The sequence below is a fragment of the Salmo salar genome, chromosome ssa01, assembly GCF_905237065.1.
Source record: "Salmo salar chromosome ssa01, Ssal_v3.1, whole genome shotgun sequence".
NCBI lineage: Eukaryota > Metazoa > Chordata > Actinopteri > Salmoniformes > Salmonidae > Salmo > Salmo salar.
Window position 1 is genome coordinate 30,431,133 of NC_059442.1, and position 25,787 is coordinate 30,456,919.

Genomic DNA, 25,787 nt, shown 5'->3' on the forward strand with positions numbered 1-25,787 from the left:
CACTGTAGAGAGCTATAGAGAGGGAGTGGAGTGTTTATTTGCTATTGTGACATTATTACGATTCCATCAAAGCCATTAGTCTGGCTGGCAATAGTGTTGCTGAAGTACATGCCAGATCTAAAAAGGACACTCTAAGCCTACCTATCCATAAGATCTGCGTTTGGTGAAGTGGATGGGTTTTACATCAATATAATAAATGAAATCTGAGATGTGATTTGAAGAAGTTAATCTTGCAGTGACTATCAGTGTTCATGTTGTTGTTTCACTGGTTACAATGGGATACACTTTGTAGGCTATAGCCCCCAAACCCTACAGGTGTGACAAAATGGGGAGTATGTCCGACGTGACTGGTTGATATATTTAGCCGGCCGGACTCGGTCTGAAACCCACTCCTCGATCGGTAGAGGCTCGCTTTACTCTCGGAGTTGTGTAGACATCTCCAAATTTGCGCGCGGTGGGAGGGGTGTAACTGCTGGTGCTTCACAACTTATACTGTACAGCGCACTCTGTTTTCCCTATTCCAATCAATGAGTATTGTTATTGCCGGACTTCTATCTGATTGCCAGACACCTGAAACGCGTCTATTCAACTTTGTTACATGTAAGTAGACACCTTTTGGCGAATGAATAATAGTGGCTTTCAGTTTGGAAAGCGCAATATTACTCTACTTACTCTGAAGAAGCTTTTAATGTTTGATTTTAGGCTTATTGTTACAATATTTGACCCTCTATTCACCTCTCGACTTGTGTTCAGATGATCATATTAGCCAATATAGCAAATGAATTAGCATATTTGAGTTTTGTCCCCCCCTCTCTTCATAAATCGTGTAGCCTGTGATGAGTTTCTCATTAGGCAACTTCACCATATTTTAACAGAACTATAGGACGAGCTGCACGTCGACAGTATAGCCTACATTATTAAGATTCTTCTGGTCCATACTTGTCTGCCTAAAGGACTCTTGACAGTTCAGAACTTGGGTTTGAAGCGCACTAGAGCGGCTCTGAACACGTGCCCACTGGTGCTCTATTTTAGGCAGTGACAAGTTCACGACGTCAACACGTCTGTCGTGCTATCTAGCATTTCGCTAGTCAAAGTGCACGACATTTATTCTTAACTCGACCTATGTGAGGAATATTTTAAACTCTAATGGAAAAAACTATCCTCTCACTGGGCACGGACTTCATTTCAAAGTCTAGTTTTATTGACATTTGGTTGAGTTGTCAACTAACGTGAATTCAACGTGAAACCAACAACAAATGTCACCATGTCATTGGATTTAGGTTAAAAGTTGGGTGAAAAAAAATACAAAATTCCCTTACATTGATGACTTTTTGATAATCCAATCAGTTTTCCACATTGATTCAACTTCATCATATTGCATTTTGTTGTTTAAATTAGTGGAAAATTTGATTGACCGGTTTCTGCCTGATAGGCTAAAAACAAGCTTACTTGTTTGATTATGTTTCACTGTTCTCTCAACAGTGTATGACTGGCATTTTTATGGGACACATTAAGTTTCATTCATGCAGCCAATTTGCAAGACAAGACCCTCTGATAGTTTCTTTATGAATGGAAATAATGCTACAGGTTATTTTTAGCTGTAAAAACATATTATACAACTACTTGAATTAGCATTGACTCTTTTTCAATGTCGATGAAGTTCTTGCATTACTTACAATTGATCAAAGTTACTGCTTTGTTGCTGTTCTATTTGAGATCTTTGCATATTACTTTTAAGTTGTTGATTCTTTTAAAAATATTTTCAAAAAGGTTCTTCGGGTTTCCCCATAGGACAACCCTTTTTGGTTCCAGCCAGGTAAAACCATTTTTCATTCCAGGTAGAACGTGTTTGGGTTTCGTGTAGAATTCTGTAGAAAGAGTTCTACATGGAATCCAACATGGTTAGACTCGAAACCATAAGAGTTCTACATGGAACCCAAAACGGTTTGACTCGGAACCAAAAGAGTTCTACATGGAACCCAAAACGGTTAGACTTGGAACCAAGAAGGGTTCTTCAAAGGGTACCCTATGGGGACAGCCGAAGAACCCTTCTAGTTTCTAGATAGCACCTTTTTTTTCTAAGAGTGTTTGCTGGTTCTCCTGAGCACATACCATAACATTAGGTCAGGGAAATGACAGTCATGATTGATGTTGGATTGACTTGAGTTAGACCCAGAAAGTAGATGCTGTGAAAAGTCAGATGTCTGGCAAAGTTTACAATGACTTCACTTGTATTAAACTTTGCCTTGAAACTATCAGAGAGACCAAATATTTCAGATTGAATAAATTCACAGAGATAGCCTAATCTGTCCGTTAGTTTTTACAAGGTGGAAGTTGATTTGTAAAACCTTTTCTTAGTATAATTTCCCTCATGTTAACGTCCTCATGCCCATTTTGTCAACCATAAAATCTGCTAGGACCTGAATGCTCATTAAATGATTATCTGACATGTAAAATCATGCTTCCTGGTTTATGGAACCGATGAATGAAAGCTACAACCAGAGGGAGATATACAGCACAAGTCCAGTCAAGTAATTGGTCTCTTTGCCAATAACAATGTTTCTGCACAGCATATTGGATGATAAATACTAACAATGAAATGCAGAACGGATCAGAGCAGTATGATTTAGTCATTATGAGTGGGAGTCATGTCCTTGACCCTATTGGCCAATCTGTTCCAGTGAGGCCTGGGCTAGACTGGCTGAGTGGTTCTGATATGGGGAGGCCTGTCTGTCTGTCCTCTGCCTCCTCTGAGTCGGCAGATTAAAGAAAACAATGCCCTCTCTCTGTTGAACACTCATGTCTCTCCACAGGCTTACACAGGATACTGCATACGCCCCAAACTGCCCTTCCCAGTGTCCCTTTCTTCAAATGAAACAGGAGACTATTTTTCCTCACCCTCATCTCTCCCCATTTCTGTCACGTGTGTGTCAGAATGCTTGGCTGGATGGGTGGAACTAGCCCAACACACTACTGATTTATTACCCCTGTTCAAACATGACAAAAGATTTGTGTGCTCTCAAGTCTTGACTGCATTAAAGCCACACTGTAGTTTTTTGTTGCCAATTACATACACAGGCTGAAACAGAACAAATGTTCCAGCACAACAAATATTGTTAAATTTATGCAAAAGAGGACACCAGCACCTCTTTGATATAACCCTTGCATAGGCCCTTCCCCTCAGTCCTCCAAAAACAAAACAAAGAAGTATCAGGCCTATACTGTTGACGGAAATAGAATTTATGGAGCGTAACCCTCCACCTCTATGTCCAGCCATGGAGTCATTAGGTGAATGGATTGGACATGTGTTCCAGTGGACAAACAGACGGTGCTATCTGTCTATGTCATATGTCTGAAGCCTGCGTTATTGTGTTATTGCCTCCTCACCCCCTGGTCTTTTTCCAGTGCATTGTTACAGTATGTGTTTTTGACCCCCACTGTATCCACAATTAGAGCAACCCTGTATGACTTTGTCTCAGGGACACACAATCTCTGTCGCCCCCCCTCTCTCTCTCTCTCTCTCTCTTCAGCTGACATGAACCTTTGGATAGCACAGATGCCACACTGAGGATAGCGACAACACAGTTTCACAGTGTAGGACTATGATTTAATTGATTTGCTTCTCAGTCCAGACAATAGGGTCTTTCCACGAAATGAGTGCCTTTTGCATCCCTTTGATATTTAAATAAATATGACATATTATGATATTAAATAAAGCCTGTTATATTCAATAAAGTACACTTTATTATAGACCACTTGTAGAATTCAATCAAATGATTTTTATTATGAATAAAGACTGACCAATGTGCCAAAAAAAAAATATATACTTGTCCCTCTGTGCACCTTCTGTAACTTCTAGGAAGATTTTAACCCACTTAACCCCAAAATATCTTCCAAGTTCTCTCCATCATTCTAAAGCCCTAGATATTTTGTTGCTTTGACAAAGTAATTTCTGCAGAATTTTTTGTGATTTTTCATTTTATGGTCAACCCTGTTATTTGAACTTCTCTTGTTTTAATATATATACAGTATGTTTTTTAATAACTTCTATTTTAATAGTAAAATCATAGTGTAAAATCAGGTCGAGCATAGTATGTATTTTTAACCTCTTGAGATGGGAAAACTGTTTTTTATTAAGTTTAACATGTGCTCTTTATGACAGAATGTTAAAATTAGGTGAAATCAACTGTTATTTTTTTGGGACCAAGTTACACTTCTCATAAGGGACCAAATTGGCGAAATGACCCACTAGCAGTGGTGGATAAGGCCTCGCCTCGTGTTTATGCTTTTTAAAGTTCACCCTGTGTTTATTGCCATTATTCTCTGTATAAGTTATATAGGGAGAGGTGAAGAGCTGTAGGTTAAGACTCTGTTATTGTGTATTGAGTATTTTGGCCACTGTCACCTGTTGCCTTTTCATAGCTGTTAGTCAAGTTTGATAATTGAGAGAGGGAGAGAGCAGAGAGAGTGGAGCGAGCAGAGAGAGCAGAGAAATTAAGCAGACATCTTTAAAGGTCACACATATTTCCTATCACTTATTTGCATCCTTGAGCTACATGAAAGAAGACAAAACAGAACTTCCCCAACCCCCACCAGAGACAGAACTTAAACTGATAGAAGCAATCATGGCTTGAGACTCAGGTTAGGACAAATTGTGAAAGATTATTAAATATTAAAGCATTAGACCTCTCACTAAAGGCTTCAGTCATACAAAAGTTATACTTAAATCTGAACTGGTTCTCTAGCAGATTAGTAAGAATGTCTCACCCCATGTTCAAGAATGGCCTTTTTCCATTTATTTAGATTACAACCACTCTCTTTCGGTTATTTGAAAATGAAATAAAAATATTGCTATTTTAAAACAAGCCATAGAAAGTTGGTTGCAATTTCAGTTTAATCCACCAGTTAAAGACAGAACAAGTAATACAACAAATATTATGGTTAAACTCAAATATACTAATTGATTTAAAAAAACATTATAAAAATAAATTATATCATAAATAGGACTGGTGGAGTTATGTCACACATGCAGCTAACAAAAATATATGGAAATGTCTCCTCTACCCAAAATTACAACCAACCAATCAATCAATCAATCAATCAATCAATCAATCAATCAATCAATCAATCAATCACTGATGTCACAAAGTGCTGTACAGAAACCCAGCCTAAAACCCCAAACAGCAAGCAATGCAGGTGTAGAAGCACGGTGGCTAGGAAAAACTCCCTAGAAAGGCCAGAACCTAGGAAGAAACCTAGAGAGGAACCAGGCTATGATGGGTGGCCAGTCCTCATCTGGCTGTGCCGGGTGGAGATTATAACAGTACATGGCCAAGATGTTAAAATCTTCATAGATGACCAGCAGGGTCAGATAATAATAATCACAGTGGTTGTAGAGGGTGCAACAGGTCAGCACCTCAGGAGTAAATGTCAGTTGGCTTTTCATAGCCGATCATTCAGAGTATCTCTACCGCACCTGCTGTCTCTAGAGAGTTTAAAACAGCAGGTCTGGGACAAGGTAGAACGTCCGGTGAACAGGTCAGTGTTCCATAGCCGCAGGCAGAATAGTTGAAACTGGAGCAGCAACACGACCAGGTGGACTGGGGACAGCAAGGAGTCATGAGGCCAGGTAGTCCTGAGGCATGGTCCTAGAGCTCAGGTCCTCAGAGAGAGAGAGAATTAGAGAGAGCATACTTGAATTCACACAGGACACCGGATAAGACAGGAGAAATACTCCAGATATAACAGACTGACCCTAACCCCCCGACACATAAACTATTGCAGCATAACCAACTAATTGCAGCATTACTGCAAAAATGGAATAGACAAGTGGAAGAGGGAAAAAGTAAGGAACTTGCCTGACAACCCTGCATTAAGAAAATTGTGATAAATAAAAAAATCTACCAGTTTAATTTAAGGACCCCAAAAATGACACCTGTGCCATAGATTGCAAAAATAATGTAGTTGTGAAGAGATTTTTGATGTACTGATTCCATGGCACATGGTTTATGAACTGATACGCAAAACGACACCTGATTCAAACTTATAATATTAAAGCTGATCTTCCCCCTAAAAAAATGTCATAAAAATAAATGTTTGGCAAAATGCTGGATTATGCAGTCTCCTGGTGTTCTCCATGTTGTGATTTCTGTCTTCATCCTGGTGAGTGGTAGGGTTGCAACAGTCATAAGAAGCTATAACTGGGGAACTGAGGAACACGGTGACTGTGATTTACAGGCTTTAAGTGTGACTACATGGATCGGTATGCTATTGCTACTACTGAGTGAATTTCAGTATGTGTGCATCTCATTGACTGTTCTTGTGTAAAGGGTTTTGCATTAAATTAAAGGTGTCACTCATAAACAATAAACTGAACAGACGCAATAAACATTCTCTACACTCCTTATGTCAGTGTTATATCAGTGTTATGTCAGTGTTATGTCAGTGTTAAGCCAGTGTTATGTCAGTGTAATTCAGTGTGTGCCAAATGTAACATGTAAATATGATCCTATACCGCACGTGTTTCAAACAGGAGATTGACGTATCTGTGTGTCATGTTTGTTTCTGTTTATCTCCAGAAAGGTGCCATGCTGTTGGGGGTACGTGGATGAGCCCCCCTTTCAGGAAGCATGGCGTCGCCAGGAGACAGAGATGCACTGGTGGAGAGGGGATACATCCCCCTGGACATTGACAATGTCCACATGCTTCTGCAGGGTCAGTGGCTTTCTGTGTGGCTTCCTCTTTCTCTCTTTCTCCCTGATTCTCTGTCCCTCTTTTTGCCTTTCTACTCTACTCCCCCTTGACTCTCTGTGTTTCTTTTATTGTTTAAACAATAAAGTTAATGTAGTGTTGGAAAGCGGCTCTGTGGACATATTGTACATGAGGAGAAAACAATCTAGTTATTCATGTCTTAATATTTCAGCTAATGTGTTTTAGTTTGAGGAAACCTAATATTTATAATAATAATAAGGATTTTCTCACACCCAGGGGAAATTTCACAATCATATTAACTTCTCTCACTCCAACTTGTGCCTGTTCGGTCCTGTTTTGGCTCAAAGTAGTCACTTTGGGACATGTTGTGTTTACTGTTGAAATGTAAACCCAATGAGATATGAGTCATATGTCAAACAGTCATCCAAAGGGGATCAAGTGGGTGGAATTCAGTAGTGGGTCGTGAAATGTCATGTTGCATGTCTATGAATCCACAGTCTCCAAGGCATCTCACAGTTTTACATACAATAGCAGACTATTCACTTTGTGGTTTGAATTACTATATATATATATGACCTGTGCATTTGTTTCCTCATCTTTTCCTGAAAGGGGTTTTCTCTATTTGATTGCTAGTAGAGAACATTTGTTGATTAGCTATCAGTTTTCATTGGCAGAGGAGAGGGTAATCGAGAGGTTGATTTGGTCTCCTCTGTTGACCTTGGGCAAGGCACTGAGGCTTCTCGTCTTGTATGTTGGCACTGTATACAGGTATTCTTCCTAGGGGGATAAATACGACACTGCCTCTCTCTGACTATCTGCCTTGTCCCTGTCCTCATGCCCCTTTTCCCTTCTCTCTCTCTCTCTCTCTCTCTCTCTCTCTCTCTCTCTCTCTCTCTCTCTCTCTCTCTCTCTCTCTCTCTCTCTCTCTCTCTCTCTCTCTCTCTCTCTCTCTCTCTCTCTCTCTCTCTCCCCACTTTCTTTCTCCTTTTACTTGTACTTGTATGTTGAGTGCCATTATTGAGAGGCCATCTGCAGTATTATTTCAGACCCATGACTGTTGCTCTGTTAACCTTATTTAGAAACAACTGTTTCTGGATCTATTTTTCACAGCTATGCAATTGCCAGATGATGCAATGTACTGTGAGGGGTGATGTATGCTTATTGCCCCACTGACAAGTCAGCTTGTAAAATAATGGTCTGAAAGTCTGTTTTTCTTTGCGTATTTGGAGTTGTAACGATACAAGAATGCAGCTAAATATAGTTCACAACTCACTGATATTCTCACACATTTCTCGTTAGTCCGTGGTAAATTCCTAGACCTAGATTAACAAGAACAGGATTACACAGGAAATTTACCAGAAAGTAATAGGAATCCAAGCTGGGAAAATATGCAGACTATAATGTTTTCCGTTTCCCCTCCCCGTGGCACTTTGAGGGACAAGGAGAGTCCTGATGGATTAACACTATTTACATACGGCTGCAGTGTGATGGGATCTTACTCTTAAATCTCTTCACGTTTTGTTGTACATACACATGTACTGTATGTACAGTGGCAGTGAAACGGGAAGCACTTCCCCTCCTTTGAATGTGAGCGACTAGTTGAGTTAGCAGAGGTTCTCCACTGTTTGCTAAGCTCTCCCACTCTCAGACTGTAGGCAACAACAGCTTTCATCACAGACTGTCCCATGTCCAGGGATATCTAGGGATACACATAATGGACGTTGTATCATCAGATAGATAAAATCATGAATGATCTAAAGCAGGTAATGCAGCACCCCTCTTTGATGGGCTCTTCTCTTTTGTGATGGCACTTGGAGGACGGCTTGAGAACCGGGTTTTGTTTGGACAGGCAGGACCAAATCCATCACGCCTTACCTTTTGGATGGGTGGAGCTGAGGTGATACCATTCACCTGCCTCCCCAGGAGGCGCAGCACAGCAGGCTGGCAGGGTGATTGGTGGTTATACAGGAGCCACTCACCAACGAACTTTGCGTTCCAATGATACATTTCCCATTGGGTCCCATAGCTGCTTGTTGTTGCTCTTGTAGAATACCTCACATGTCAGACAAAGGATGGTATCTTGTATATGCAAACCATGCTCATACAGCAGCAGAAAGAAGAGGTTTAGCTTCCAGAATCTTTGTTAAATTTTCTATTTTTTCTTGTCTGATGCAGCACTGATGTTCACATCATGAGTGAGTACATTGACATTAGTTTGTATGGCTGTTACATTTCTGAAATCTGTGATTTCTGGGGGTTGAGCTTTTCTTGAGCAAAGAGCAAATAATGTATTGGAAAACGGAATACGTTAGTCTACTTGTTACAACTGTCATACTTCAACATAATGCTTTGTCAGCTGTTCATTTGACCAAATACCTGACCTTGTCAGATGAGACTGGTTCTCAGACCAGATCAGGTCTCTTTCTCACTTTGTTGTGATTGTGTGTCAAATATCAATTCCTTTATGACCGCCCAATTACAGTTTCAAATTACATTTTAATTTCTTCAAAACATACACTACCGTTCAAAAGTTTGGGGTGACTTAGAAATGTCCTTGTTTTGAAAGAAAAGCACATTTTTTGTCCATTAAAATAACATCAAATTGATCAGAAATACAGTGTAGACATTGTTAATGTTGTAAATGACTATTGTAGCTGGAAACGGCTTATTTTTAATGGAATATCTACATAGGCGTACAGAGGCCCATTATCAGCAACCATCACTCCTGTGTTCCAATGGCACGTTGTGTTAGCTAATCCAAGTTTATCATTTTAAAAGGCTAATTGATCATTAGAAAACCCTTTTGCAATTATGTTAGCACAGCTGAGAACTGTTGTGCTAATTAAAGAATCAATACAACTGGCCTTCTTTAGACTAGGTTGTGTACCTGGAGCATCAGCATTTGTGGGTTCGATTACAGGCTCAAAATGGCCAAAAGCAAAGAACATTCTTCTGAAACTCGTCAGTCTATTCTTGTTCTGAGAAATGAAGGCTATTCCATGCGAGAAATTGCCAAGAAACTGAAGATCTCGTACAACGCTGTGTACTACTCCCTTCACAGAACAGCGCAAACTGTCTCTAACCAGAATAAAAAGAGAGTGGGAGGCCCCGGGGCGCAACTGAACAAGAGGACAAGTACATTAGAGTGTCTAGTTTGAGAAACAGACGCCTCACAAGTCTTCAACTGGCAGCTTCACTAAATAGTACCCGCAAAATACCAGTCTCAACGTCAACAGTGAATTGGCAACTCCGCGATGCTGGCCTTCTAGGCAGAGTTGCAAAGAAAAAGCCATATCTCAGTCTGGCCAATAAAAAGAAAAGATTAAGATGGGCAAAAGAACACAGACACTGGACAGAGGAACTCTGCCTGGTTCCGTTTGCTCTGTTTGCTTCTGTTTGGTTACTAGAGTAAACTGTAAACTGTTTCTGTTGCAAACATTTCGTGATGGTCTGCAGTTAATGAATACACCCCAGCTACTTTACCTTAATTGTGTGTCTATGTTGAGGAGGTTGAAAACAACATTGCTCAAAAAGGCTGTGGGTTCAGTCATTTGGAAAGTTGTTTTTTTAATACTGCTTGGCAAACCAGCAAGTGTGTGCCAACTCTCGGATTTCTTCTTCTTGACATGCCAATGTTGAACTTCTCAGCATTAATCATGAAAGATTTGTTTCACAAATGTTTGTTGAATGCTCATATGGAAGGCATCCACCTATATTTGCAACTGTTAGAATATATTTGAAAGTTTAAAATCGACCATGTCTATTTTTCTAATAATAATATATTTATTTGTTATAGTGCTTATCATACCGAATATAAAGTCTCTTTAAAAAACAAACCAAAATTAATTCAGGGAGCTGGCAGTTGGTGGGAGATGGTCTTCCACAGCAGGTAGCCTAGTGGTTAATAGCTTTGGGCCAGTAACCGAAAGGTTGCTGGTTCAATTGCCTGAGCCGACTTGGTGGGGGAAAAAATCTGCCGATGTGCCCTTGGGCAAGGCACTTAACCTTCATTTCTCGTGTAAGTCACTCTGAATAATAGCATCTGCTAAATAACAAAAATGTGAAATGAAAATGATCATCAAGTCAAATCAAACTTTATTTGTCACATGCGCCCCGAATACAACAAGTGTAGACTTTACCATGAAATGCTTACTTACAAGCCCTTAACCAACAGTGCAGTTCAAGAAGAAGAAGAAAATATTTACCAAGTAGGCTAAAATAAAAAGTAATAATAAAAAGTAACACAATAAGAATAACGAGGCTATATACAGGGGGCACCGGTACCGAGTCAGTGTGCAGGGGTACAGGCTAGTTGAGGTAATCTGTACATGTAGGTTGGGGCGAAGTGACTATGCATAGGTAACAAACAAACAGCGAGTAGCAGCAGTGTACAACGGGGGGTGTCAATGTAAATTGTCCGGTGGCGATTTTTATGAATTGTTCAGTGGTCTAATGGCTTGGGGGTAGAAGCTGTTGAGGAGCCTTTTGGTCCTAGACTTGGCGCTCTGGTACCGCTTGCCATGCGGCAGCAGAGAAAACAGTCTATAACTTGGGTGACTGGAGTCTCTGACAATTTTCTGGGCTTTCCTCTGACACTGCCTATTATATAGGTCCTGGATGGCAGGAAGCTTTGCCACAGTGATGTACTGGGCTGTTCACATTACCCTCTGTAGCGCCTTATGGTCAGATGCCGAGCAGTTGCCATACCAGGAGGTGATGCAACCGGTCAGGATGCTCTCGATGGTGCAGCTGTAGAACCTTTTGAGGATCTGGGGGCCCATGCCAAATCTTTTCAGTCTCCTGAGGGGGAAAAGGTTTTGTCGTGCCCTCTTCACGACTGTCTTGGTATGTTTGGACCATGATAGTTCGTTGGTGATGTGGACACCAAGGAACTTGAAACTCTCGACCCGCTCCACTACAGCCCCGTCGATGTTAATGGGGGCCTGTTCGGCCCGCCTTTTCCTGTAGTCCACGATCAGCTCCTTTGTCTCCTTTGGCTCACATTGAGGGAGAGGTTGTTGTCCTGGCACCACTCTGCCAGTTCTCTGACCTCCTCCCTATAGGCCGCCTCATCGTTGTCTGTGATCAGGCCTACCACTGTTGTGTCATCAGTAAACTTAATGATGGTGTTGGAGTCGTGTTTGGCCACCCAGTCGTGGGTGAACAGGGAATACAGGAGGGGACTAAGTACACACCCCTGAGGGGCCCCAGTGTTAAGGATCAGCGTGGCGGACGTGTTGTTGCCTACTCTTACCACCTGGGGGCGGCCCGTCAGGAAGTCGAGGATCCAGTTGCAGAGGGAGGTGTTTAGTCCCAGAGTCCTTAGCTTAGTGATTAGCTTCGTGGGCACTATGGTGTTGAACGCTGAAACACATAGGTGTTCCTTTTGTCCACGTGAGATAGGGCAGTGTGGAGTGCGATTGAGATTGCATCATCTGTGGATCTGTTGGGGTGGTATGCGAATTGGAGTGGGTCTAGGGTGTCCGGGAGGATGCTGTTGATGTAAGCCATGACCAGCCTTTCAAAGCAATTCATGGCTACCAACATGAGTGCCACGGGGCGGTAATCATTTAGGCAGGTTACCTTCGCATCCGTGGGCACAGGGACTATGCTGGTCTGCTTGAAACATGTAGGTATTACAGACTCGGTCAGGGAGAGGTTGAAAATGTCAGTGAAGACACTTGACAGTTGGTCCACGCTTGCTTTGAGTACACGTCCTGGTAATCCATCTGGCCCAGCGGCTTTGTGAATGTTGATCTGTTTAAAGGTTTTGTTCACATCGGCTACCAAGAGCGTTATCACACAGTCATCCAGAACAGCTGGTGCTCTTGTGCATGCTTCCGTGTTGCTTGCCTCGAAGCGAGCATAAAAGGCATTTAGCTCATCTGGTAGGCTCATGTCACTGGGCAGCTTGCGTCTGGGTTGTAGTCCATAATTGTTTTCAAGCCCTGCCACATCCGACGAGCGTCAGAGCCGGTGTAGTAGGATTCAATCTTAATCCTGTATTGACGCTTTGCTTGTTTGATGGTTCGTCTGAGGGCATAGCGGGATTTCTTACAAGCGTCTGGATTAGTCTCCCGCTCCTTGAAAGCGGCACCTCTAGCCTTTAGCTCGATGCGGATGTTGCAATTCAGAAAAGGAATAGTTTGAGTGGAAGTGACTTCTCCCTCCCTGGTATGGCCAGGGAGGGAGAAACATCAGTCAGACAGGCAAGCCCGGAGCTTTTCATCAGGGACCTGTCTCTGAAGTTCACAGCTAGGCTTACTCCTCCTCTGTAGGTAGGCTGGAACATCCACCACTGAATGTGTAGCACCCACCTGGGTGATGCTTTGGCAGCTATAAGCACCTGAGAGACCACCACACCTCGGCAGTAATCAGTAACAGTCACCTACGAGGCGAGCCTCTGTCATCCTCTCACACCACAGTCCACATTCTTCCAGAAACAGGAATAGACCTGAGTCACACACTTGGAGCAGGTCCTTATGATTAACATTAGACACCGACTGGAGCCAAGACTGGCCTTCTGTAAAACAGCTTAATGGGTCTATCAGTCTCTGTCCTTTTATCACAGAGCTCAGAGCTCAGTAGAAAAGACGGGGATGACTTGGATAGGGGCTTACCATGGAGTAGTTAGTGGTGCTCAATAATACAGAGGGCCTAAATCAAGTGGGCTAGAAAGAGCATGTATCAGATCAACACATCAACATTCTGATATCAAGGACCTATTTTGAAGACAGTTGAAGGTATAAAAGATCTGTCACAGAGCAAGTGGAATATACTATGTTTGAGGTGTTTGTGAGAAGCTTGGGGATAATTGACTAATGTTGGGATGCTTCACTCAGTCATGGACCTGATGGACTTTGTAGAGATGTATAATGGTGAGTGGGCCTCTGCCAGTAAAGCTGGAAGTCTATATTTTTACCTTTATTTAACTAGGCAAGTCAGTTAAGAACAAGTTCTTATTTACAATGACAGCCTAGGAACAGTGGGTTAACTGCCTTGTTCAGGAGTAGAACGGCAGATTTTTACCTTGTCAGCTTGGGGATTTGATCTTGCAACCTTTGGGTTACTAGTCCAACACTCTAACGACTAGGCTACCTGGCCGATATAACTCTGTAAATGGGTTAGAGGGAAGTTATTGGATGTGTTCAGCAGCATGTTAGACATGTGACCATGACTGTGGTGTATTTAAAAACCTAGGAATCCTCTGGCAGCACCTTGAGCCTTGCTGAAGGCTTGTATATTAAAGAAAACGAATTGCTGCTATAATTCAGAATTTCTATGCATCACATATGTACTCTTGGGTGTTTATTTATGTAAAATACGATACAATATTCTCATATTTCTTTTTCCCCTCCCTTTCATAGTGGAGCAAGAGCAAATTCAGAAGAGAACCTTCACCAACTGGATCAATGCTCAGCTCTCGAAGGTAACACTGTCTGCAATACTGTATGTCTTCCACTAGCACGCCTCACTCACTCACTCACTCACTCACTCACTCACTCACTCACTCACTCACTCACTCACTCACTCACTCACTCACTCACTCACTCACTCACTCACTCACTCACTCACTCACTCACCCACCCACCCACCTGGACAGAAGGGTTGTGTTGCTCTCCTGCTCATGGTAGAGGTCAGTTGTGCATGTGACATGGGAGGGCTGGGGGAGGGGCAGGGTGGAATCATGTAAATATAGCCCCTTGGAGCGGGGTTTAGAGAGCACACACAGACAGACAGCAACAGAAGTCCCCCCCAGCCCTCCCACCCCGTGGAGTCTGGCCAACACTGGGCTGAGTCAGAGTTGTGGAGCCTAAGCTGTGGGTTGACATGGACCCACATACCGCTGTGGGTTGTTTCAGCTAATTGCTAATCTTCTAGTGGCAGCCTGCAGTAGAGTTTTAAGTCCAGTGGAAAGTCATGAAATGTATTCTGCTTTCTAAGTTAATACACACACCATGAGAATCATCCTTACCTAGCTGTTTTATGTCCCAAGATATTACTCTTATGCCGTGCACACTCTTCAGCCTAAGTGAATGTAATGATTAGAGTGAGAACACAGTTGACAAGTGGTTTAAGTGTATTGGCTGTAGTAGTCACTATGCCTTATGAAAGAGACTAACAGCAGATGTTCTGTGGTCTTGTCTCAGAGGATTCCCCCATGCATGGTGTTGGACCTGTTCAATGATTTCCGGGATGGGTCCAAGCTGCTGGACCTGCTGGAGGTGATGAGTGGCCAGCGGATGGTAAGTCTCTGTCTCAGATCAACTTTTAACACACTCTACCATATATACATTACAAGCTCATCTCAAGTGGACTCTTAGAAGGCTAGTCCTAAGTAGACAAGGAGCACTTGCTGTAGTGTCTCCCCCTCTTTTTCTGGGACTGTATTTCCCCTTTTCTCTTAACCCTGTACATCAGCATCAACCCTTTCCTCACAATAACTTATTTTCTATTTTCCTCTCCTCTCCCTCATTTCATTGTAGGTATCTATGGCCCTCTGTCATCTCTTGTGCCCTTTGCCTTTGTCTATGGTTCTGATATCTGTTGTTGTCTATTGTAGAGTCGGGAGAGAGGCAGAGGCATCTTTCAGCACAGGAGCAACATTGAAACAGCCCTGTCCTTCTTGAAGAAGAAATCGGTAAGAGACCATTTTCCTGCTTTGGGTCTAAGCTCATGTGAGTTGCAAAGCCATTTGTATTGAACCGCTGATAATGTTAAGCTGTCCTCTTCACACAGATCAAACTGGTCAACATTAACATTCCCGACATCATCGACGGCAAACCATCCATCATCCTTGGCTTGATCTGGACAATCATTATGCAGTATCATGTGAGTCTCAGTCAGAATCAGCTGTAATCACTCTTAGACACTTGCTTTTATGAGAAAATGTATGCGGGAGCTACATGTCCACAGTAATACATTGTTGTTGTAGTTTTTGTCTATTGTTCCCGGCTGGGCTGCTTTACTAAACTTACTCTCCCTGCAGATTGAGGAGCTGGCCAGCAGCCTGTCGTTCAGCTCCCGTCAGTCCTCTCTGGAGTCACTGGCCAGCCTGGACTCTCGCTCCACCCTGTCGGCCCGCTCTACTAGCAACAGCCCCGTGCCCCCCAGGGGCTCCCCCCTACACCAGCGTTTCCGCATCTCTGCCAAGAAAGCTCTGCTGCTCTGGGTCAGGGAACAGTGCCACAAGTGAGCCCCCTTCCCTGTTTAGGCCCTCCGCCCTCAGACCCTCACCCCTCCCGTTTAAGCCCTCACACCTCTCATATTCACTGTCCAAATTCATCTCAAGATGTTATTGTTTTGGTTCTTGATGAGACCTCATGCCTCTACACAATATCACACACATTGACATCCACTGATGAAAGGGTGTTCTGTCTGTTGCCATTATGGCCATTATTATATAATGTGGCACCCTCCATAGGGCTGGCTGTACTCTGAATGTGAAGGACTTCAAGGCCAGTTGGCGGAGCGGTGTGATCTTCCTGGCCATCCTGTATGCCCTGAGACCTGACCTGGTGGACCTGTCCAAGGCCAGAACCAGAACTAACCGGCAGAACCTGGAGGAGGCCTTCCGCACTGCCGAGCACGAGCTGCGCATCCCCAGACTACTGGAGCCCGATGGTGTGTGGGTGGTGTTCACATAACCTAGGGGGAGGGGTGACATCTGATGTCTAGCTCAGTTCCCTGGTTAAATCAGATATGTACTCTGTTGTTGTGCTTTTTAAGCCCCGTTTGCACTACCTTGCTAACATGTGAGTTTCATGTTTCATGTATCAAGGTTTGTCAAGTCTACACATTGTATTGAAATGTGTCTCTTATACGTCCACTGTGTCCACATTGTGACCAGATTAGCTGGTGCCTCCCTGTATGCACCAGGAATAAACAGGGCTTTGGAAAGCCACTTTAGTGCATCAAAATATATACTGTTTGTCTCAGTTGCTTTGGACAAAAGTGTGAATTTCTCAAGGAACTTTTCTTGGTATAGATGTTGATGTGAGAGACCCAGATGAGAAGTCCATCATGACCTACGTGTCCCAGTTCCTCCAGTACTCCAGAGACATGCCTGTGACAGAGGAGGACATGCAGGTTTGTACCACACTGTCATCTAATCACTCTCTTTTAATTGCCTTTTATTTGAAATTATTTTTGGTCACCCTGCTCCTAGCTACTCAAATCAAATGTATTTATAAAGCCCTTTCTACATCAGCAGATGTCACAAAGTGCTTATACAGAAACCCAGCCTAAAACCCCAAACGGCAAGCAATGTAGATGTAGCAGCACGTACTATCTTCTCCACTTTTGTTTTGGCTTTCCTCAGGTTCACTGTGTACTGTGGCTCCTTGTTGTGACTCTTCAGTATAATCTAAATTCTTCTCACTTTAATTCTGTTTCTTTTACCTCACCTTTTCTATTCTTTACTCTCTGTTGTATCTATTCAGATGTACTATATGACTCCTCCTAAAAGCCTCTCTCCTGTCAACCTGCCCACTCACTTCACTCCTGCCATCGCTGCCTCCCCTCTGCGCCAGGTAGCCTATCCCTCACTTTGCCTACAGCACTGTTTATTTCACCTCTCAGACTTTGAGAAACATGTTACATCATGTAAGACATCTGAAATTAATTCCCAATCAGCACCTCCCTCACTGCTACAGAGTTCTACTTTGGTTTGAAGTTTAAAAATGACTTAGAAAGCATTTTTCTCAGTAACTAGTATGTTTTGAAACAGAAGTAAAGTCTATTGAACTACATTTTTGTGATGTCAGCGGCCTCAGGTTTGTAGTACCCCAGGGACAACTGTACACCTATACTTTACCACCAACAACGGATACCCTATACATTACTCAATATAATATATCAATCAAACACAATGCTGTCCACAATGGCAACATACCTGCAGTACAAACAAACAAACAAACACATGACAATACTGTCTTCCTTTTGAAAACAATTTAATCGCTCAAAGCCAAGTTTACCTCTAAATGTCAGAGGGATTAAAGTCAGAGGAAAGATTAGGTTGTTTTAGGACCAGTTCACCCTGTTTTCCCTGTTCGGTTGGTACCAGCCCTGAGCTACAGGAGGGTGTGTTGCTGTTCCCCACCTTAAAAATCAGAGTGGCAGTAATTGAGACCAGGGTATCTCATTTCATGTCTCGGGGAACTCATGGCAGATCAGGCTCACTGTTCAGCTCATGTTTCCTGCTGTGTTTCAGGACGGCCTGAGGTTGGAGGTTCAGCATAGTTCTAGTGATCAGGATGTATAGGATAGTTCAGAAGTCATCTGAGAGACCATGTGGTGAACTTTCAGATCCCTTGAATCCCAATTCCCCATGATGTGCCTTATTTCTTTTTTAAAGTGGTTTGTTTTGAGGCATCCTTTTCATAAAGAGAAACTGAGATATAAGAGGATTGGAAGAGAGAGCATTAGAGTTTGTCATGTTATCTAGAATCTTCCCTGAAGCCTGAAGTACCTAGCCCCCATTCACTGACTATCTGTCAATTCTCTGGTCAGGCTCGCCTGCTCCAACCCCTACTTATGAGATCAGCTCCTTGTCAAGAACCTGAACCCTCCAGAGCTGCTGCTGCAGCTGCGGTAAACCCTGTTCATCTCCTCTTCTCTGCCTGGTCCCAAGGCTTCCCTCAAGGCTTCCCTCCCATAACTGTCTAAATAACGATTGAAAATCAGCTGCTTAATTTCACCCCTGCCTGTTTCACAGACTGTTGTTTATTTGGACACATCTTAAAAGGAAGATACACCATAAAATGATCAACTCATGCAAGAGGGAGAGAACTTTACATACTAGAGTTGAGCTCCACCTTACTCCACCTTACCCACTAATACTTCACTTCCCATGTGAAGAGGTTCTTTGGAATGTAATCTTCAGGCTACATAGAGTGGAAAGGGTGTTTTGAAAGTTTAACGTTAGGTTATGGGTAGGGTTAGTGCTTTATTTTGGTTCATATTTTGTCTGATAACTCATTAGTCTTTTTGCTGTGACTCAAGACCACAACCAATCAGAAGACCCAGGAAGTGACCTGCTGGCTGTTGCAGGCCTATCAGGAGTTACTGGAAGGCTGGGACTCCACAGAAGGCGAGAGCTATGCAGAGAGATACCATGTATGTAGTACTGTACAGTATGTGGATGCTGCTAGTTGGATTAAAAATGGCACATGAAGAATAATGGCAGGTTTATTTGTAGTCCAAGACTGTCTATCTTTTATATAGTTTAGGGGGATACATTTGCATTCTATTCAAGTCTGATACTTAAATAGTGTTAACCTCACAGCACTATCTGAGAGCTTTTCCTGTTTGCGTGCATGTGTCTGTGTGTGTGTCTATGTGTTTGTGTGTCTCCCAGGTGTTCCAGACCTTTGTGGTGTCCTTTAACGAGCAGCGTCGCCCCGTGATGCCTCTCCTGACAGCCATGAAGCGCACCCCCCAGCTGAGTGAGGAACAGAGGAACCTCAGGGGGGCTTGGGACGCCCTCGCCGAGAAGGTCTGCTCACTCCTCACACTGGTTATCTTACACACTAAGTCAAATCACATAATGTCCTGCAATATACTATATAAAGTATATTTATCATGGTATACTGATAAAGCATGATATACCGTGTTGATGTGGTTTCACAGTAATCATCTATTTATGCTTTTACAGTGTATAAAAATATACTGTTTTGTGTGTGTGTCTGGGTATGTTTTTTCATGTGTTTGCTTGGTTACATTTCTATGTGATTGTTCCCACCCAGCTGCGTGAGTATAAGACAGAGCTGGACCTTAGTCTGCCTGCTTCCCTGGACATGGTGGGCCGCTGGCTGCTTAGGGCTGAGGGTGCGCTGGCTGAGGAGGAGGGGGACCCTCAGGACCACGCCCGCGCCGCCGAGGAGGCCAGGGAAAAATTGGATCTGCTAAAGGTAATATATCACGATCTGTCAATCAACATGCATCACTAAAAAAAAGTTAATTGCCTCTTAACCAACCTGTAACACTAGTCCTTTAAATCAAAATGACTGTATCTTTTTTATAGACATCCCTGGATGAGATGCCCCAACAACTTAAGAACTTTCAGAAGTTCCAGAATATGGATGAATATGGAGCCATCCTGGTGCCTACTGACAAACTGGAAGAGATGAAGAGAAGGTGTGCACTTGTCTACCTGTTTTTCCCATAACTGTAGCGTGAATGTCTGAGAGAGCCTCCAACAACCCACCTCTCTCTACCGCCTCCTCAGGTTCACCAGTGTAAGAGTCACTGCCAAGTACCATGGGATCAAACTGGAGTACCAGGAGCATCGGCACACAGTCCTGGACCTGCTGGGCCAGATCAACAGCAAGCTCCGTGTCTGGAAGAGACCCTACATATCCCAGGAGGCTGTGCGTGTGCTGCTGCAGGACTGGCATGTGAGTAATCCAGTTTAATGACAGAGTTTGACGACTTTCTGTAGACAGGAGGCAAACTGGTATAAGTTATAGCCGGCTTATATGAAGTCAATGACTAATCTCTACATTTGTTTTCTCACAGGAGTTAGTGGATAAACAGGACCTACCATCCTTGCTGGAGAGGGCTCTCCTTAAATTGAAGCTTGTTGCAAGCAAATATACTAGCAAATCTGCCCTAGGTAAGAGGACTGCGTGTGTGTGTGTGTGGTAATGTGTTCTGATTCAATACGTTCTGATCCAAAATACATCGCCAAAGAAAGAACTGTGTGTACCAGTCTTTCTAATGTTCTTCGCAAATTGATTTATTGATGGTTAATTGATTGGTTGATCTAAGTGAGGTTTTCCTGGCTGTTCCCCCAGCTACAGACTCCAAATACATAATGTGCCAAGTGAAGGAGATGGAGGAGGAGGGTGCTGTGGCTCTGGAGGGAGTGTCTACAGTGAAGAGCACTATGGGCCGTGTGCTGTCTGCCTGGGACTCCTACTGTGACTGTTACAGCTCCCTGCAGGCCTGGCTGGAGCAGGCCTCAGCCTCCCACGCGCTCGCACAGAGTCCAGAGGTACAGACAGAAACCCTCCACTAATCTGCAACCTTGTCCACAATGCAGGGGTATACCATGCCTGCTCTTAACAAACCTATTGCCATTACTTCCCCAACATGGGTTCCTAAAGAACAAAGTGTTCAAAATGATTATTTAGCAATATTGATGATGAGGTGTTTGTGTGTTGCTTAGGTAACATCTGAGAGTATGTCAGAGTGGAGTTCCCGCCAGGCCCATCTGAATGAGGTGGGGAACTTCCTGGTCCAGCTGACTGACCCCATGACCAGCCGAGCTCTGGCAGATGACCTCTGCAAGCTCAACCTGCATTGGGCGGACTTTATCAAGATAACACAATTTGTAAGTCAGAGATAACACTTCCATTACAAAGTTAGAATGCAATGTTGTTATGCTCTCTTGTTCAATTTCGGTGAAAATTATGTTCAGCTATAAAAAAAAGCTGTTATTTTGCCCCAAGGCTGTTGTAGCTGTGCCCAGCGGAGCCGCAGCCAGACCCCAAGACCTCCAGGCCCTCTTCAGAGAGGCCACCCAGATCCTGAAGGAACCTGTGGAGACCATGTCTGGGCCCCTGAGGACCTACACGAAGAAACTACAGGTACACTGTTACTTCAACATTATTACAATGGTCTCAGCGTTTTCTAACTATAACTGATCCTTTTGTATACATTTTCTTCCACAAAAAAAATGCATTTTAATGGTGCTGTCTTTTTATCTTGTTCAGTTCATGATGAGGAAGATAAAGGAAGTGGATATGGATGCCCTCTCCCCCTCCACAGAATGCTCAGCTGAGACTCTACAGAAACTGAAGCTGGCTGTACCTGAGGTAAGGATGATGACTTCCTTCATATATTTACTTTAAATATGAAAATATCATTTTATATGCCTAAGGTCTTTTTTCTGGTCTGTGGGTTCTTAATATCTCGTGGACAGACTACGTAAACATAATCGAGCATCTGTCCAAATTACGTGAGATTTTTGTTTGCGGTACTGAATGTGTACGCTGTTTGTTTCTCTGTGTGTGTGTGTGTCTGTAGGTGATGCAGACGCTGGTTGAGGCTGAGCAGGTGTGTGTGGAGCTGCAGCACAGTGTGTCTGGTCTGGACGGCCGCCTGGCAGAGCTCCTGCACTGGGAGACAGAGGCCCGGGACCTCTACCAGATCCTGAAGGCAGGAGAACGCAGGGCTTCACGGTGCCAGGACCCCCGCGCCAGGGTAAGACTTAGACAGGGGCCAATAGTAACATACTAGACTAAGGAAAACATCACATAAGTGCCAAAGGAATACGGTAAACAGCAGTAGCTTTACTAGAATAGTTAGCTAGCCTGGTTAGGAATGTAGAAGCAAGGTAAGTAAGCATGTTCAACACAGGGGCTAGACAAGCATTGATAATTATGTGCTGGGTGAAGATCAGAGAATTACCTCGTTTATGAATATTGTCATTTACTTTTGTAATTTACAAGTGCTCATTGTGTTTGCTGTTCTCTCCAGGTGCTGATCTCTCGTGGGCTGCAGCTGGAGGGTCAGGTGGTGACAGAGGAGCAGGATCTGCAGGTGATGGTGATGACAGGACAGAAGAACTCTCCCCTCCAGTACCTCCTTGTCTCCACCATGCAGGACAGAGTCAGAGCTGCCGTGGCTCAGTCACAGGCCAGTATTCCCTCTCTCTTATCACTTTCCTTTTTCCTTTATTGACCTTGAGTGAAATTGTGATTGACAAAGCTATAACTTTGATTTAATTACAGGAGGCAGTTGGGATGCTGAGCTCTCTGGGAGCCAGAAGAGACAGAAGCCAAAGCCCCACAGAAGACCAGCCCCCACCCAAGATCTTCATCCAGCCTGAAGAGGGAACTCAACCCAAACAGCCTCAATCACTCTCTCTTGCCAGGCATGTAACTCAGGCCTTTGATCAATTAGCATCTCAGCCTGATGTGAAGCCACAGCCACAGTCCCAGCCTTCCCCTAAACCACAAGCTCAGGCCCAACACCCACCAATACCACAGATTATAGTCCAGGAATACAGAGAGAAGAAGGCAAGTCCCAGTCCTCCACTCCTGTATTCCTATGCACAAGCTGTGACTCAGTCAAAGGGCCGAGCACAGTCACCTCCAGAGCCACAGGTTGCTGCCCAGAGCAAAAAACACTCTCCACCCCTAACCCAGAAACAACCACTAGTGCAGCAACAGCCACTATCTCAACAACGGCGTCCAACTCAGCAACAAGTACTCTCTCAGCAACAAGTACTCTCTCAGCAACAAGTACTCTCTCAGCAACAAGTACTCTCTCAGCAACAAGTAGTCTCTCAGCAACAAGTACTATTTCAACAACAGGTTCTATCTCAACAACAAATATCTGCTCAGCAGCAGGTTCAAAGCCAGAAACAGGCCCAACAACCAGCACAGGCCCAGAAACAGACTCCATCTCAGCAACCGGAAAAGACACAGAAGCAACCTCTAACCAAGGAAGAGATGCAGAGCCGGAAGAATCAACCTCAGGCCATGAAGAACCGACCCTGGCTCCAAAAGAAGGCCAAGGATCAGGATCAGGATCAGGCTTCAGCCCAGGCTCCATCCCAAGCTCCAGCCCAGGCTCCATCCCAAGCCCCAGCCCAGGCTCCATCCCAAGCCCCAGCCCAAGCTCCATCCCAAGCCCCAGCCCAAGCTCCATCCCAAGCCCCAGCCCAAGCTCCATCCCAAGCCCCAGCCCAGGCTCCATCCCAAGCTCCAGCCCAGGCTCCATCCCAAGCCCCAGCCCCGGGTCCATCCCAAGCTCCAGCCCAGGGTCCATCCCAAGCTCCAGCCCCGGGTCCATCCCAAGCTCCAGCCCCGGGTCCATCCCAAGCTCCAGCCCCGGGTCCATCCCAAGCTCCTGCCCAGGCTTCTAATCAAACACAGGCTCAACAACAGCCAGAGAAACCAATCATGTCTCAAGTCCCTGTCCAGGTAGTTCCACAGCCTGCAGGAACACCCAGGCCCCAGCCTCAGGCACAAGCCAGGACTATGTTTCCTTCTCAATCACAGGCCATGGCTAGTGCTCAGGTTCTACCCCAAGCAGGGCCACAGCAAGTCCCCCAGGCATATCTTTATGGCCAGCCTCCTGCCCAATCTCTGACCCAACCCCAAGCAAAGACCAAGAATCACACTAAACCTAAACCAATGGCCCAAACCAAACAGCAACCCAAGACTATTATCCATGCTCCATCCCAAACCATGACTCACACTGAACCCCAGCCCATAACTCAAGGCCAAGCACAACTCATGACCTATGGTCAATCTCAACCTATGACCTACTCACAATCACAGATGCAGGCCATGTCTAAATCCCGGATGACTCAAGAGAAACCCCAGCCACAGGTCGAGAAACCTCAGCCACAGGTCCAGAAACCACAGCCACAGGTTCAGCCACAGGTTCATCAACTGATGCATCCACAGTCTCAAGCTCAGGCCCAACCACATCACCAAGCGTGGGCCCCAGTCAGGCCACCTCAAACACTCACTGAGACGCACTGGCTGGGCCTGCATCCACAGGCCCAGCCTCACCCCCAGGCTCACCCACAACTCCAGGCCCAGCCTCACCCTCAAGTTCAGCCTCAACACCAGGCCCAACCTCACCCTCAAGTTCAGCCTCAACCCCGGGCCCATCCTCAACCTCATGTCCAGCCTCACCCCCAGGCCCAGCCTCACCCTCATGTCCAGCCTCACCCCCAGGCCCAGCCTTATCCTCAAGTCCAGGCCCAGCCTCATCCTCAAGTCCAGCCTCATCCTCAAGTCCAGGCTCATCCCCAGGCTCAGTCTCACCCTCAAGTTCAGCCTCATTCCCAAGTCCATCCTCAACCCCAGGCCCAGCTTCACCTACAGGCCCAGCTTCACCCCCAGGCCCAGACTTACCCTCAAGCTCAGCCTCACTCCCAGGCCCAGCTTCATCCTCATCCTTATTCCCCTGCTCAGGCTCAACCCCAACAATGGGCCCCAGTTAGACCCTTCAGCCCAACTTACCCTCAGCCAAAGGGTCATCCCCAGCCAATAACCCAGGTATCCCCAGTCAGACCTGAACCACGGCCACAAGCCTATCCTCAGCCCATCATGGTCCAGCGTCACCCTCTTCCTCAGGCTTACCCACTAGGTCAAGCTCCACCGCAGCAATGGGCCCCAATCAGGCCAGAGCAAGCCCCCCAGGCATATCTTTATGGCCAGCCTTATGGCCAACCTCAAGCCCAAATACAGCCCCAAAGCCATGTTCAACAGCAGCCTCAGGTGAGAGCTTACAACCTTACCAATGTTAAGGCCCAGCAAGGCCCGTTCCAACAGCAGCCATGGGCCCAGTCCCATCCCCAGCCTCAAATTCAACCCCAGCCATATTTCCAGCCTCAGCCACCTCCCCAGACCCAAATTCAACCCACAACCCATTTGCAGCCTCAGCCCCTCTCTCAGACTCATTCTCAGCCCCAGATCCAGACCCAGCCCAAACTTCAGCCTCAGCCCCACTCTCAAACTCATTCTCAGCCCCAGATCCAGCCCAAGCTTCAGCCTCAACCCCACTCTCAGCCACAGCCTGAGCCACAGATCCAGATGGACCCCAAGCCCCAGACCCATATCCAGCCTCAAACCCACTCACAGCCCCAGACCAAGCCTCAGTCTCAGCTCCAGCCCATGACCCAGCCCATGCCCCAGCCGCAACCAGAGCCACCACCCCAGCCCAGTATCCAGCCTCAGACCCAGACCCAACCCCAGCCACCTCCCCAGCCCAATATCCAGCCTCTTCCCCAGGTCAAGCCTCAGCTCCAGCCTAAGACCCAGCCCCAGCTCCTTTTTGAGCCTCATCTCCTTCCCCAGTCACCACCAGATTCCCCGGAGCTCCAGATAAAACCCCCAGCTCTGGCCCAGGCCCCACCCCAGGCTTACACCGAGGCCTATGCCAAAGCTCAGGCCCTGGCCAGGAACCAGTTTGAGGAGGCCAAGCACTGCCTGCAGGAGCACATCCTGGCTGCCATTAATGTCTTCAAAGACAAACACATATCTATCGAACAAGCTTCAGTGAAGGAGGTAAGGAATTTGAATACTTTTTTTGGTTTATAGTTGTTCTAA

At 45.0% G+C, this 25,787-nt stretch overlaps 2 protein-coding genes across 10 annotated transcripts in view; both read left to right on the forward strand.

Moving 5' to 3' along the window:
• Window positions 1-399: 399 nt before the first annotated feature.
• On the forward strand, window positions 400-23,587 carry LOC106586232 (spectrin repeat containing, nuclear envelope 2a). The gene is made up of 25 exons (XM_014173317.2): window positions 400-600; window positions 6,579-6,714; window positions 14,079-14,140; window positions 14,862-14,957; window positions 15,275-15,352; window positions 15,451-15,543; window positions 15,701-15,903; window positions 16,136-16,335; window positions 16,700-16,800; window positions 17,154-17,243; window positions 18,223-18,303; window positions 18,715-18,828; window positions 19,070-19,207; window positions 19,458-19,622; window positions 19,736-19,848; window positions 19,940-20,108; window positions 20,230-20,326; window positions 20,508-20,707; window positions 20,882-21,046; window positions 21,165-21,302; window positions 21,429-21,530; window positions 21,742-21,918; window positions 22,195-22,353; window positions 22,449-23,484; window positions 23,580-23,587. The coding sequence occupies exons 2-25, from the start codon at window positions 6,630-6,632 to the stop codon at window positions 23,585-23,587; spliced, it is 3,870 nt and encodes a 1,289-aa protein (XP_014028792.2). The 5' UTR covers window positions 400-600; window positions 6,579-6,629.
• syne2b (spectrin repeat containing, nuclear envelope 2b) overlaps window positions 23,419-25,787 on the forward strand; it is a 132,190-nt gene continuing 129,821 nt past the window's right edge. For all 9 annotated transcript variants that reach the window (XM_045716643.1, XM_045716665.1, XM_045716655.1 and 6 more), the window contains exon 1: window positions 23,419-25,745. In XM_045716643.1, the coding sequence (XP_045572599.1) occupies window positions 23,625-25,745 (2,121 nt within the window). In that variant the 5' untranslated portion in view covers window positions 23,419-23,624. The remainder of the gene's footprint in view (window positions 25,746-25,787) is intronic.

Coding starts and splice junctions, on each gene's coding strand:
- LOC106586232 (XM_014173317.2), top strand. CDS start 6,630: ATGGCGTCGCCAGGAGACAGAGATGCACTGGTGGAGAGGGGATACATC. Junction 18,829..19,069: donor GCTATGCAGAGAGATACCAT/GTATGTAGTACT, acceptor TGTGTCTCCCAG/GTGTTCCAGACCTTTGTGGT. Junction 20,327..20,507: donor TACTAGCAAATCTGCCCTAG/GTAAGAGGACTG, acceptor CTGTTCCCCCAG/CTACAGACTCCAAATACATA.